The sequence below is a fragment of the Folsomia candida genome, unplaced genomic scaffold (genome assembly GCF_002217175.1).
Source record: "Folsomia candida strain VU population unplaced genomic scaffold, ASM221717v1 Fcan01_Sc001, whole genome shotgun sequence".
NCBI classification, from domain to species: Eukaryota; Metazoa; Arthropoda; class Collembola; order Entomobryomorpha; family Isotomidae; genus Folsomia; species Folsomia candida.
The window spans coordinates 10,256,891-10,271,256 of NW_019091193.1; the positions used below are offsets into that span (position 1 = coordinate 10,256,891).

The 14,366-nt window shown below is 37.6% G+C and overlaps 1 protein-coding gene across 2 annotated transcripts in view; it reads left to right on the forward strand.

The window, feature by feature from the left end:
- Positions 1–14,366, forward strand: part of LOC110847953 (disco-interacting protein 2) — a 58,937-nt gene that overhangs the window by 14,130 nt on the left and 30,441 nt on the right. Inside the window, exon 1 of one of the 2 annotated variants that reach the window (XM_022095017.2) lies at positions 424–5,773. The exons of the other annotated variant lie outside the window; for it this stretch is intronic. Within the exon in view, the coding sequence (XP_021950709.2) occupies positions 3,214–5,773 (2,560 nt within the window). The 5' untranslated portion in view covers positions 424–3,213. Of the gene's footprint in view, positions 1–423; positions 5,774–14,366 lie in introns of those variants that run through there. 2 annotated transcript variants of the gene reach the window in all.

The window sequence follows — 14,366 nt, forward strand, 5'->3', positions numbered from 1 at the left end:
TCTGATTGTAATAAATTGTAAAGGTGTAGCTCGCCTAGCAATATTGCTAATGGTTGTTCAACATATTACAGTGGATCATTTTTTACCGAACTAAATTTTATACAATTTTCGACTGAAGAAAAGAAGAGAGGAAACTAATCGTGCGTTTGCATATATAACGAAATTTGATCATCCTTTACTGAATTTATAACGAGACGTCGTGTCACTAATAATAATCTTGACTTTCGTATATTTGGTTGGGAATAAGAAGCCTTTATATTTAGACCGCTGAGTGTAGTGCATATATTGCATTAACGGGAAGATTGTGATCCAATCTACACGAAAATTTCAAAGTTTTTTGTTGTGAAATTGAAGGAATTTAAATTCAAGTATTCCCATTTGCCGTGTTTTGTCGTGTGCACGTACGTACATATTTACAGAATAAAGTTAATTCGGATGTTGTGCTGTGAACGTTAAACATAATTCCGGTTACATCACACAACTCAACAGGCAACCGGAAGTTAAATTGCAGTTATATACTGCATTTTAATTCCTCAATTATCGCATAAAAGTTTTAAACTGTATCATCTCGTGAGCTTTGCACTTCAATCCCAGCCATCACCCCCTTGCACACAGAAGAAATAATTATATTTGATATTTGGCTGATGTGACGGAGCTTTTATTCAAGACACTTTAAGTGTGCGGTGTTGCTGGCAATGTACAAGTGAATGTGGTGGGAGATTTTCCCATGTAAAAACTGGGGCCGGCTAATTTTGCAGTTATCTGTCTTAGCCAAAGGCGAATAATAAAGTACACTAGAGTACAGTTGACTCTGCTTTGGCGTGTAAACATTTACTATTTGGTTTATCTTTTGCGTATACGATAAGAATTGTTGTTGGTCTTATGAAATGGATAAGTGCTTCACATGAGTGGCAGTATCATTCTATTATTATTATTATTATTATTATTAGTGAGTTAGCAGGTAGAATGACAGTCATTATCATAGGGTTCATGTTGGACGGACCACCGCAACAAAAGTGTCAAGCGTTGCAGATTCTCGAGTCGTGCGATAGAGTGACTAAGCAATGAACAAAGTTATAATTGCAAAAAAAGTGATTGGAGGACCAAGTTTTGTTGTCTGTTATGAGCATCAAACTCATCTATGGTTTGATCTGCTGTGCATTGGGTCTCAGGGTTTAGTTTGATTAAAGAATGAATTGAGACAAAGGTGCATGTAGAAATATTAGTATTTGACCTTCGGTGAGGTAATTTCTAATGCCATCAATCTCATTCAAAACAACGTTCAATAATTATTAAGGGAGGATCAAGAGTGCAAAGAATGCCAGGGACCAGCTTTGTTGCTCTTTCGTGCCAGTTGAATAGCATAAAATATTTAATTGAAAGTGCTAATTGTCGCAAGTGAAGTTCTTCGCTGGTTGGTTGTAAATCTGGAATCTTGTTGGACGATTTTTAGTTTTGCAACATGTCGTCACACATTAGGATGACTGATGCAAAAACGCATTTAGAACAATGACACATTATGTGAACTACAAGTAGAAAACAATGCAGCGTGTGGAAATCGTGCGAAATTTAGTCAAGAGGACGAGACGACAAATCCAATTCAACTGATGTTGTGGCAATAATAATAATACCAATAACTGGATGGATGTCGTGTACGTATGTATAATAGGCGCACACAACCCTTTCTGATAAGAACAGAAGATGGGACTCATTCTCATCAAATTGCGAAGGCATAAACTACGAGACAATCTGATTCTTCATCGCACGAACGCACCAGTGTGTGTGTATACGTTGTTCTCATTCTTTAATACATAGTGCGCTCCTAGTAATTTCTCTGTTAAGTTAACTAACTAGAGTTGCATTTGTTACCTATTTCTTTATTGGGTTTGTTCGACTCACTCCTCACTGCGACACAGACAACGACAAGACCAAGAGATTGGCTGCACTATCTTCAGTTAAGTGGAAGAAGAAGAAGATTGCTCTCATCAGCGAAATAAGTTAATGAGGCAGCAGTCAGTGAAGTGAAATCATCGGTTGTACACTTTGATTCGGCATTTTGAATTGTATTGTTGTTGCTGCATTGTCAATTGTGTTTTGACTATAATTGAGCTGTGTAATTTGCCAGTTGGGTGGGGGAGTGCCAATCAGTCTTCAGTGCTATGAAACAAGATTTGCAGGTCGAAGCATTTATGCCAAAACTAATTGAGACTATCTCAAGAGTCAGAGTTTAGAGTTTTGCAGCAAGTGTTTCTTGATCCGTGTACAAGAATTGCTGATAATTGTACTTTTCTTGCTCCTCGGTGCTATCATATCACAAAGTATAAAAAGTATTTGACAGTCGTCCGTTCTGTGCATTGCATGGTTCGTTATCCTCGTTGAGTTTAAATGAGACATTTAGATGTGGTTAGAGGAAATAGCGAAAAAAATCGTATATGCTGTGTGAATTTGCCGTGCTTGATGTTGTGTTCTGAAAAGCGAGTAACAGGTTAACCGACAAACAATCAACAATAGAAAAAGCAAAATTCTTCTTCTTGGAGAATACCTGTTCCTCAACTCTTTTATTCCTAAGAGCAACAGTCAGTACTACTAGACAGGCCTTACATAGTTTTAACTGTGAAGTGGTTTGGCTTAGCGCAATAAATCTCAATATGACGACCAGGAAGCTATTGCAGGACGATGCTGACTGCTGCTATGTCTCCCAGCCAGCAGCCTCAGATTTTCAAGCTACCCCATGTGGATCATAAGAAATAAATTTTGGTGATAATGAGGATTGGATTATTACAACCCCGCAGTTCCAATATATGTGCAAACTCCATGGGAGGAGGATTGCTGCGGAACTGACTGGCTGAAGTAGCTTCTGTATGCGGCGTCTCATAGAGAGTGACATATTTGAGATTTAATGACTGCAATGTAATTAATTTTTCACTAGATTGTGCACAGTACTGTTATGCATGGAACAATCCTGTGGGTTTCAGTTGTAATAATGAATTGGTACATGAAAACAAGGACAAATAGTTCAGTTCAAATTGTGCTGGGCTCAAGAATAGCAAGTGATATAATACATACATACATTAGATTTGAGCATAGTTGCATTCTTGTACCTTAGAATAATAATACAAATTGTGAGACTTGACCAATTTTTCATCGCAAGTTTAGAAAAATCTTAAATTAGAGGAGATCCTTTTACCTGCATAAAAATACCGTAAAGTCAAGATGGGGATTTCATGGGATAAATTTCGTCGGCTAATGGGCGGTCGTAAAAAGCATGAACACGAGATTGACTCGGCGAAATTTCAGAAAAGCTATTCCTTTAAGCGTGGCTCCGTCCGGAAAAGTGTTCGCCGAGGAGTAGTCGCCGGGCCTTCTTCCAACACGAGCAAAGTCCAAGGGGTCTCTTTGAAAGAATTTTCAGAAGAGTCGTCCCCACAACCAACTAAACGCCACGGAGGTTATTATGACGCGGAAGTGGATGCGAATGTGGTTGGAAACGGTGCAAACAGTGCTTTATTGGATCCAAGTTGTTTGAAGGGCAAGTACGAGGTCGAGTACGATCGTGAAAACAATTTGCAAGTTGTAAAAACATTCTCAACCACCCCGCAAAAACCACCACCTCCATCGCCACTAGGATTATTATCACCTTTAGATCAGTCTCTCCCACCAAGTAACGATTATTCTAATGGCAACAACATGATGGGCACAACATTTGTCTTAAACCACAGCAGTAATAATAATGGGAGCAACAACAAAGGAGATCATCCGTCTGATTCGGGATTGAGTAGATGGACTCCAATGATAAGCCCAATGGGCCGTAAGCAACGGACAGAGAATATAAAGCGTCTAATGAGCGCTGCCGAGTGTGAGGACGACTCGGAGTGGATTGACTGCGAGAATTGCACTAATGATGATGGAAATGATGATGAGGATGATAAAATTTACAACAATGAAGACGGAGAAGAAAGCAGAAGAGTCAGAGCTGCTAGAAATAAATTACGCATGAATGATTTACCTCCTGGACGTGTTGGGAGAGGAGAGGAGGATGACAGTGAGATTTGCGAAGACGAATTTTACCTCTCCATGTTAGCAGGATCCCCAAAACCATTAAGACGAAGCAAGGATTCGGCCTTATCTCGTTTGACCTCGTCAGAGTCAAGCAACACTAGTCACAGTAGAAGAAGTCGTATTGGAAGCGATTACAGCGGTGGTAAATGTGGCAGTCGGAGTAGGTTAAGTGCCTCTGCCTTGGATTTGGTGGAAGAAGCCGAAAATTCCTTGGGTGATATAGAAAACAAATCCGATGGAGGTAACCTAAACAATGACAGTGATAAATACAACGACGATGCAACTCTCGATAAAAACTTGTCTTTATTAGACAGTGGCTGCTACAACTATAACAGTGCTAAATTGAGTATAAATGCTCCTACTCCATGCGAATCTCTGTTGTATAATCCTAATGAAATGTGCAATAAACATTCGTCAGAAGGGGAAAAGGAACAGCTTCATCCTCCTCCACCACCACCTCAGTCTTCTCTTGAAAGAGCCATGATGATATCTTCTTCCTCCTCCTCCTCCTCCCCCTCAGCCTTGGTCATCAATCAGGATAACACAACACCCAAAAGTTTCTGGTGGACACAGAAACCTGGATCCACCATGACCACTTCTTCCGGAGCCTCAAAGGATTCAGGCTTCTCTCTGGGTCGCTCATGGGCATGGGGAATTGCGTCACGAATGTTTGGTAAAAAAACCAGAGGTGTCAAAGGTCCTGTCCTCAGCGTTAGCAAGGAAGGTTACTTTCAAAGAAGCAATTTCAATTTGAAGAGAAACAGCATTCGAAAGCCCACTTATCCGATCCGATCCTCTGGAGCAAGGCGGTCTAGTGCGAGGCTACGGAAAAGCGGAAAGAAGAGACGATTGCTAAATAATAACCCTTCTGGTCATCTTGTTGGAGTTGGTCAACTCATTCCAGCAGCCTCAATGACTAGTCTGATATTCCACGAACATGACATTATGTTGGCGAGACAATGTGCAATTGATGTTCACCAGATGGAAGATCCGTACTCTCTTAATACTAACCGCATTTTGCCCTCGTATTCTTGCGATCCATTTGTTTTTGTCGCTCCGGAGCGGAGGAAAAGTAAACATCCCGATATCAGTGCTCAGTTCAAAGGCTGCTCAGAGATCCGATTTCCGTTTCCCTTTGAAGATGAACAAGGACAGAACAATTCTCTTAATGATCCAAGTTTTGCATGCTTTGAGGAAATTAAATTGCCTCGCTTGAGATGTGAAAGTCGACAGGAAAACATTGTCATTACCAAAGTCACGGAATTAGAGAATGTCAGTTTAAATGAGTGTAAATTGAAGTGGAGTTTGGGTAGGAGTTCAAACAATTTATGCGACCCGGATAAAACTCAACTTGTTGAAGGGGATGGAAAAAGTGAAAATAACGCAAAGTTAGGCGACGTGGTGGCAGACATTGATGAAGTTTGCGACAGGTTGTCCAAGAATTCATTCCATAGTCAAACGGAACACGAACCCCTTGAATCGGAAGCAACCAGAAGCGTTGTTACATCTCCAAACTCGTCGTCGTCACTCGCATCGAATGAGAAAGAAAATTTTGGACCCATGAGACGAAGGGCATCTTCGAAACGCAAGCGAATAGTCAAAGTTATTGCAGTAAAGCCGTCTGTTGCTCCTGTCCATAGGCGACACTCGACACTTTATCGAAAGGCGAAACTTGGGCACAATTTTGCCCTCCCAAGGCCTACAGTCAAAATGGGTAAGAAGATTTAATATCCAGCTCAGCACATTTTATGATGAGAAATTTGAGAGCGGCCGGCGTATATTTCTGTTTAATCGAGACGCACCACCACTGCTTGCCACTCACTCTTCCAATCGATTTCATGATAAGTCTTCCATTTATAAAATCGAGTCAGCAAAACTTTGAAAATGGGAAAAGTAGGAATTATTGGATTGCAATCTAGTTTTGTCATTCGAAGTAGATTACCCTCTCACTCACACACCATACATACATGCCCCATTATTGCTACTCTAAAGAGTAATATTCACAACATTATTTATGCGCTACTATTGGAGCATACATTTGGGAATTCAATTTGATATTTTTCCTTGAATTAAATCAACAGTCCTCCCAATTGCAAAGCTACCTTGAACATGTTCTATATACATACTGCAAATTCGATAATTATATAAAGTACAGGAGAAGATGAACTATAATTTAATTTACTTTGGCTGTGAAATGTATTTGCTATTCCCAAGCAAAGTAATATTTCTAATCAAACTTAATTAATTTTAATGGAGCATAAATTACATCTCAATTGCCTTTTTGTTTCGCAATTCTTGATTGTGCTGGGACTGGCCCTATAATATATTTTCTCATTCTAAACAAACTCACACCCTTTCCTCGAAATTGATTACTTTTTTTTTGTTTTACCTTCGAGCAGTGAACAACAGCAAGAAGCGTGCACGTTGGTGAAAAAAAATTTTGTGAGGATTTCACTATAAGATTTTAGTACATAATAATAGCTACACATACAAACCACTACGCATTGACAATATTGTGGTAGAGCATGGGAAAATCAGTATTAAGTGGCTCGTTTTTATATTGTATTGCTCCATTTCCCAGACTGTTGTCTTTAATTGAAATTGTAACGTCTGATCGTAAGTCGAGTTAAATAGAATGGACGAGTATGTGGCCTAGTATCGGGAGAAAAATATGCGTTGTGTCATGTCATTTAGCTCATTTCTTGTCTCTAAAGGGTTAAATAGAACACAACTTGAAATGCTTGTTGCATTAGAATTTAGACTGTTTACATTGGAATCGATCTCAAAATTTTACCACATGTTGAGAAATTATACAACCTGGTTCAGTCAGTCAAAAAATGTTCAATACAAAATTAGTATGAAGCGAATAGCATTCCATATTTCCATATTACTATATGTAAATATGTATTGGTACGAACGTAAAATTACATATTTACAATGGTGACAATTCTCTTGAGATGTAGTTTCAGTTTACTTCTTTCATTATTTAGGACTTTAATAAAAAGTACAGGAGCATTCGGATTGATTTCATGTTAAGTGAATTCTGATCACTTGTGATGAAGCGACGATGATATGAAACAGACAACCCTTTTGGGTGCACCGAGTATTTAATGGTTGTCACTGCACTTGTCTGGCCCATTGAGCATAATGGTTACGTAATAACTGCCTACGACGACGAGAATGAAGAGCACTGGTTACTCTCCATAATGGTCCTTCACTGTTTTACAATACGTATTACAGCCAAATTTGAGTTTAAAATAGGGGTGAAAATCTCATGTTTCTACTTAGCATCACTTTGTTGGTCTATTGGGGTTTCCATCAAATATTGAACCATTCCAAGTGGATGCAAAACAGTGTTCTGCTACAGATATGTACTGTGTACATATGCACAGTTGCTGGTGTTCGAGTTTCGAGCATGTTGACTGTGCAGCCCATATATTTAACATGAGCATAGGGGAGAAGTTTGATAATAATAACAAAATCCTGTTCTTTGGTCCATCGTGGAAAAGTGAGCAAGCAATATGTTTTTAGAGTTGTGAGCAACGCAGCGTCGTCGTCGTGGTCCTCGTCGTTCTGTTCCAGTGTGGGTTTCTAGGTCTTCGCTTACCGTTTTCAGCTATCTTCCTTCGCGATTCGCAGTTTTAGCCCAGTTCAGCTCCAAGCTCCGACCCGGTTAGAGACATACTTGAACAACCACACATTTCACATGGGACACAGAATGAGTCGAGGAGTCTCAAAAATCGGGCAACATTCCTTTCTCCATTGTGCTCGCTTTCCACCACGAAGTCAAGTGTGACTCGGCTTTCTAGTCGAATTTAAGACATCATTTCTTATTATTCATGACAACTCCTCAGTCAGCCAGTCTGTCTGCGAATTGTCACAGTATTGCTATTGGAATTGGCTTTTGTGAACTCAGTGGTAGGGATGTGGCTCTTCGCTATCTCTGATGGATTTTTTCCTGATTCTTGACTGTTTTATCCATTGCTGTGCACAATGATGAAAATTGAAGATGATCGCTGTTGGTGATTGTGCATGCATCTGTAATCGTTTCCTTCTTCTTGGGGAAATTTCCTTTCAGCCGTGGAATCCAGCGAGTGAAAAGGAAACCATGTTTCAATCCCCAACAATAAATCCGGTGAAATAAAAAAAAGTGGTATCATCTCCTTTTGTTGAGCTCCCTCCATTGTGAGGATAATCCAACTCCGAGCTCGTGGAAAATAAAGTTGTGCGAAATGAAATTGTGTATTCTGCTTTGGTTTTGACTCTTACTGTGCTACGGGTTTTAGAACTTTAAGTTATTTCGAGTGTAAATTGAAATTAATTAAATCGAGCCTGGAAATATTCATGAGCCGTGTGTGGTTGTGGATTTTCGGATTATTCAAATTGAGGATTAGTCCATTTTGACGATAATAAGAGTTAAATGAGAGCTGCATACATACATCAGCCAATGTTTTATTACAACATACTTTGAAATCTATACAGTTGCTTATTTTTGGTTAATTTAGTTCTTCTAAATGTTTTAACAAGTGCAAAGCCAAAGTGACATACATGCTCATGTGGTCTTAAGGACGTGAGATTTTGTGATGTAGCAAGAGCGTAAAACGGTGATAGTTAATGACTTGAATGCAGTATACCACAAAAAAGTACTATGCAGTGTCATCTGTAATGAAAGACCGTGTGTCAGTCTTAAAAATAATGGTTTAGCATGTTTTGTGACGATGTCGTGATGCATTTTTCACACCTTGTCGCCTGGTTGCCTCATTGGTGGCATTGTCACTTTCACTCACTCAGGCAGGACACGACCCTGCGCTTATAAATATTTTAAGTGGAGTGTGACAGTGACAAAATATTTTTTTTCAATTGTGACGTGCTAAAAGGTCTCGTGTAGCGCAGTGTGTATGTGCGTATGCGTGCAACTTAACGTTTCTAAAATTAGCATTGCTGATATCCGTGAACATCATTTTTGTTAAGAGCAGGCACAACGAACCAGTTTGTTTCCCTGCATATTAAAATCTAATGAATCTCTGAATTTGTTATCAAATGTCTGCACATCATAATGAATGAAATATGGCGGCAGGGTACATACATGAGATTCGGTTCATTTGCTATATCGTTCTCGTGGTGTGTTTGTATGTTGCATATTTGATACTTTGCATTAGTTTGTAGTGTTTGTATCATTACTTTTATTACGTGCACTCCATAAATGGGATTCAGTTAGCTATGTTCTCATGATAGGTTTGTATATGTATTTTAGGTTCTCATATATGTCTTGCATGGTATTACAGAAGCCTGCTGTAGTAATTATGAGGTTTTCTCGTAGTTTTTAATTATTTGTACATGTCGCTGGATAACGGAGATTCATGGTATACGTATGTATCGATGCGTCAAAAGCCAGTAATAAACAGATCTCCTATAGTTTTTGGTTCATTTAATTAGAGTATTTGTTACAGAATGAAGCCAAAACTCGAGTGGGATGCACAATGGGGAGAAATGTTTGCTGAATTCTTGTATGAATGCAGTACATGTACATTCATACAGCTCACAAGGTTCAGTTTATTTAGTTTTGTGGGATCATCGCAACTCATTCAATGCATTCATGCATCACTTTTGGTTCCTTCTGACATAATTTAGTTGAGAACTTCCGCTCCCTTTCCTCGCCCACAATTGAGTTATTGTATTGATCACTAAAGTATGTATGACTGCACTTTTAAAGAAGAACAATAACAAGACTTCACAGTTCACACTCACTTTCATACAGCATCCATGAAACGTGCACTAATGCATAGACTTTAACGAGAAAAAACATTGGGGATAAATTAATGCTGCCACTGTTTTAGAGTTTTCTGTTTCATATCGACAATCAGGTCTGAATTGTTTATTTGACATTGACCAGCCATCCTGTGTATGCCAAGTTATAAACCAATTTAATTCAGTATCACATATGTATGTAAAATACAATAAAAGCATTGGTATCAAATTTCACTCCGTATTCAATTAGACTGATTGAGATGGAAATGTAGTATTTGTTCAACGTACACAGAGTGAGAGTCTAAATTATTATGCAAATATTAGAATGGCGAAATGAAAGTAACAGTAAATGTCAAAATCAGAGTTCAATATTCCAGTTCTAACAAAGAACTCGGGAGGAATATGAAATTGTCCAGCATAGCATCCGATCGAACAAAAGATGGTTTGAGCACGCACTTGTGTAGACTGTAAAGAAATAGATGAGCAATAAAATGGATCAAGTGGACCCACTCAACCATCACACTGATCTATAACCAGTAACTAAGTACTTGGCATAACTTGAGCTTTTCTTCCCACAAGTCAATTGTCGATAAATGTATATTTGAGTATTGATCTCGTTAGTTGATAAGAATGGATGATTTTCATTCTTCACTTATTCCTGTTCCGTTTTCTGATTCATGCAAAAGTCAAAATTGACAAATATTTGATATTATGAGACCTTGCTTTCCAGTGCCAACAGAAGGAAAAAATTAAATTTCGGTCTTGACATTGCATTCATCTTTCTCATTCTGACTAACCCTCAATTGGCTGCGACATGCAGTGAAACATTTTACTCGTCTCTTAAAATTTAATTTCACTGTAGACAACATGCATTAGTGTAATATGGTTGAGCTTAATATTAAGCGTGTTTGAGTTTGTCATTCATTTTTTTATCCCTCGTGCATTAATCTACTTGTATTAAACATTTCGTTATTAAACTTGTATTAAACTTGTATTAAACATTCGGCTTGAGTGAGTGAGTTCCATGTTGCGTATAAAATAGTGATAAAAGGGGATTAATCAGCCAAATCAAAGAAATTTAAATTACCCGACACGACAACAGGGTCAACATGCTGCGAGTTTAAGTAGTTTTAATTTAACGATGTTAGGAAGAGTTAAATTGCTCGTCATCATTTTTGGCATTTGTTTAGCTGTGGACCTATGCAGAGTTTTAGGAAGTAGTCTGACATGATGATGAAATGCACCGAATTGAAGAAACACAAAATGAAAACATTTGGTCTCAACATATCACTTCTTCTAAAAATGTAAAATGCCTTGTGTATTCCAGGAGTTGAATGATTATACATAAGTTGCGTGTACTAGTGACATAAAAACATGCGATAGTGTCATTTCACACTGATGCGCCCAGTTCAGATTTATCTGCGTAACTACATATTATGAGGTTCAGGCAATTATATGTAGCTTCACTTGTGTATAACGAACGAGTCATTACGCATTGCGTTATGTTTATATTTACATATTCGCTACCTCTTCGTGATTTTTTTTTCGCTTGACGTATGTACAAGTAATCTCGTGTGTTAGCTATTTGCAATGTTGTACATAATCTAGGAATACATATTATGTAAAATTCATATGAATTGCTGTCAACGTACTTGATACAGCTTATGCATGCATTTAAAATTGATATTCCGTGTGTTTAAAATTAGGATTAACCTCCTGTTTACTACGCTTGTCGTGTAGCAAAAGTACTTAATCATATAACTGCACGACGTTGTACGGAAGTTGTTCAGACCAGATTTGAATTGTAAATTTATATGTATTCGCATCACACATTATGAATTCTAGTCTCCCATTATTTATATGAAGTAGAGCTTGGAATAGATTATCTGTAATAAAAGACATATTTCGTGCACATATTTTCAGGCTTCAAAGTATTTACACAAGCAACTTGAATGCTAGATAATTTTGAATTTATCCTCCTAATTATACACCATTAACACATATTGCACTGACTGAAGTTGTTTATTTCTTGACGATAAATGCAAGATTGACGGGACTTACTTTGGCTGTGTTTGGAACGAATTTGACATTGCTAATTAAAATTACGGTATTCAGATCGAGTTATACGTTTATCACTTACTGGAAGTAGAGTAATACAAACATATTTAATGTAATGCATGGCAAGTCTTCTGCGAAAATAACAATTACAAATAAAATCTCAAGTTACAATTGACGCAAGTGTAATAATAAAGTGCATTTCCGATAATAATAATAAGCAAATAATGTTTTCAAAATAAATTACTCACGCCATTGTAGTCTCGTCATCTTGCTGTCTATTGTTGTTAATTTTTTTCTTCATTCCAATTCGCATAAGAATTGGAAATTAATACAGATCATGTCATCATGCGCTAGAATGAAAATGCGCAAAAAGATACACGTGATTCTTAGATTGTCAGCAAAGAATGCAAATGTAGCTAAACTTTTGATAATATTGAGTCTTGTTGACGATGAAATCGAAATGATGATGGCAATTTATTAAATTGTTCAGAAATTACGATGCATATGTGATTAGCAATATTATTGCCTCATATGCACTTGAATGGGAGAGTAGATTGCCAGCGACACGAAAATCTCGAGACTCTTGACTAATAAATAAGTCTTAAGCGGCGGAGAAATCTAATTGCAGTTTTACAAAGTAGGTAGTGTAAATAATGAATGTGAACGAATTTTATTGGCACAAGGGAACAGAAGGTTCATATTTGCTCATCATAGCATTTGGATTATGAGAAATTGTAAATGTTCACATGTGTGTCACATGTGCATAAGAATAATGCATTTTTTAAACAAAAAATATGTACGATTTCTCACAATTTATGGTATAGTATGATTGTTCATTAGGCTGATTTTGAAGTTTAACGAATGATGTTCCAAATTGCAGTTACGTAAATGTATGCATAGGTAAGTAATTATCAGCAATGTCACTTTCTGCACAATGCGTTTTACACACACTTGACAATCACGTAAAGTTGTTGGCATCCATCCAACGTACAACGATCTGAAGAAATGCCGTTTAGTTCGAAACACTTAAATGTGAAGTCACTCTTTAGCTCGAGTCAGGGCTTATGGAACCGTCGTGTCCGTCTGTCTGTCCGTTGGCACGACACGATAGAGCCGAAACGGCATAACCGATTGATTTGAAATTTTATACATGTAGGAGGTCATATAGGTCGGGTGAGGTCGTTGGTGTAGAATATTCGCAGAAACTAATATTCTGGGAATTGAGAATATTTGAGTACTAAACTGAAAATATGATGTCATGGATGACCAAATTATGGTTTGAAGGGACTTTAAAATTGTCCTAGAATGCTTAAATTTGTCATGATGCTACAGGGGTACATCAGACTTGCAAATGAGAAGCCAATTTCGAAGATTTTTTCTGTGCTAGGGGATAGATAACGACTGACCCACACTGCTTTTTGAAATTGGTCGAAAAAGCTGAAATTTTACGGATAGTACTTATAGTTGGGTCAATTGGACAAAAGTTTATAAGCGGACTCTCACCCTGACTCGGGCTAAATCAACACTGCACACTAGGTTTTTTCTCCAGTAGCTGTTTTACATAAAGCTTTCTTCGGTTAGCTGTTCAAAGCGTTTGTAAAAACACTACACTTTTATTCGAGTCTGTACACCTCCAACTACTTTATGCTAAAATACGACCTGGATAATTTACGGATAATTTACTAGAAGCAGAAGAATTATTTTTTTAAGTTATAAAATTAAACGTTATAAATATACTGTTTGATGCATTAGAAGATTCATATTTGTAGACAGGATACATGCGCTGTGATTCTTATTACATACAATATTTCATTCACCGCTACCAGTCAGATGTGCTGATTATTCTACTAATGATGGATTGTGGAAAAGTACTTTGAAGAGTGACGCTGACATCACGTAATCAATCCATGTTTGTGCGAGTGTCGGATGCACCCTTGGGTCCAATAAAAATCGCTGCAATTACTAAAATGCAAACAATTTGGAAGTTAATTAAACTTGATAATTTAGAGTAGCCGGATTTGATATTGTGCATACAGCACATGTGCGCCTTTGCTACTGCCGTCTTTTGTTTTACTGTTCTCACTTGGCAGATTTTCTTTAATTTTTTTCTTAACTTGATGCTTTTGGCACACGAGTTTTAAAGGAGATGTAGTGGGTGACGTCACTGTGTGATGAATGGAAGATGAACGATTTTGAACTCATAAATAAGAATCAAAAGTTGCAGATTTTATTTTTAAGGTTTGATAGATAAACTAGAAGTGAGGTATAAGAGATGAGATGTCTTAGTGTTTGATCATAGTCATATTATTACTAGATGCTATTATATTTAAGGTGTGGTAGAATATGTACATGCAAATTAAGGTTGGAGAATGTAGGAGGAGGTTTATTATAGGTGTCTTACTCGGCCTACGGATAAAATCAAATGCCAGTCAAATAATGAAAACCTGTCTCATCAAAAGTTCTGTAGTGTGTAACGTAGTTTTTAAGAAATAGGGTTTCGG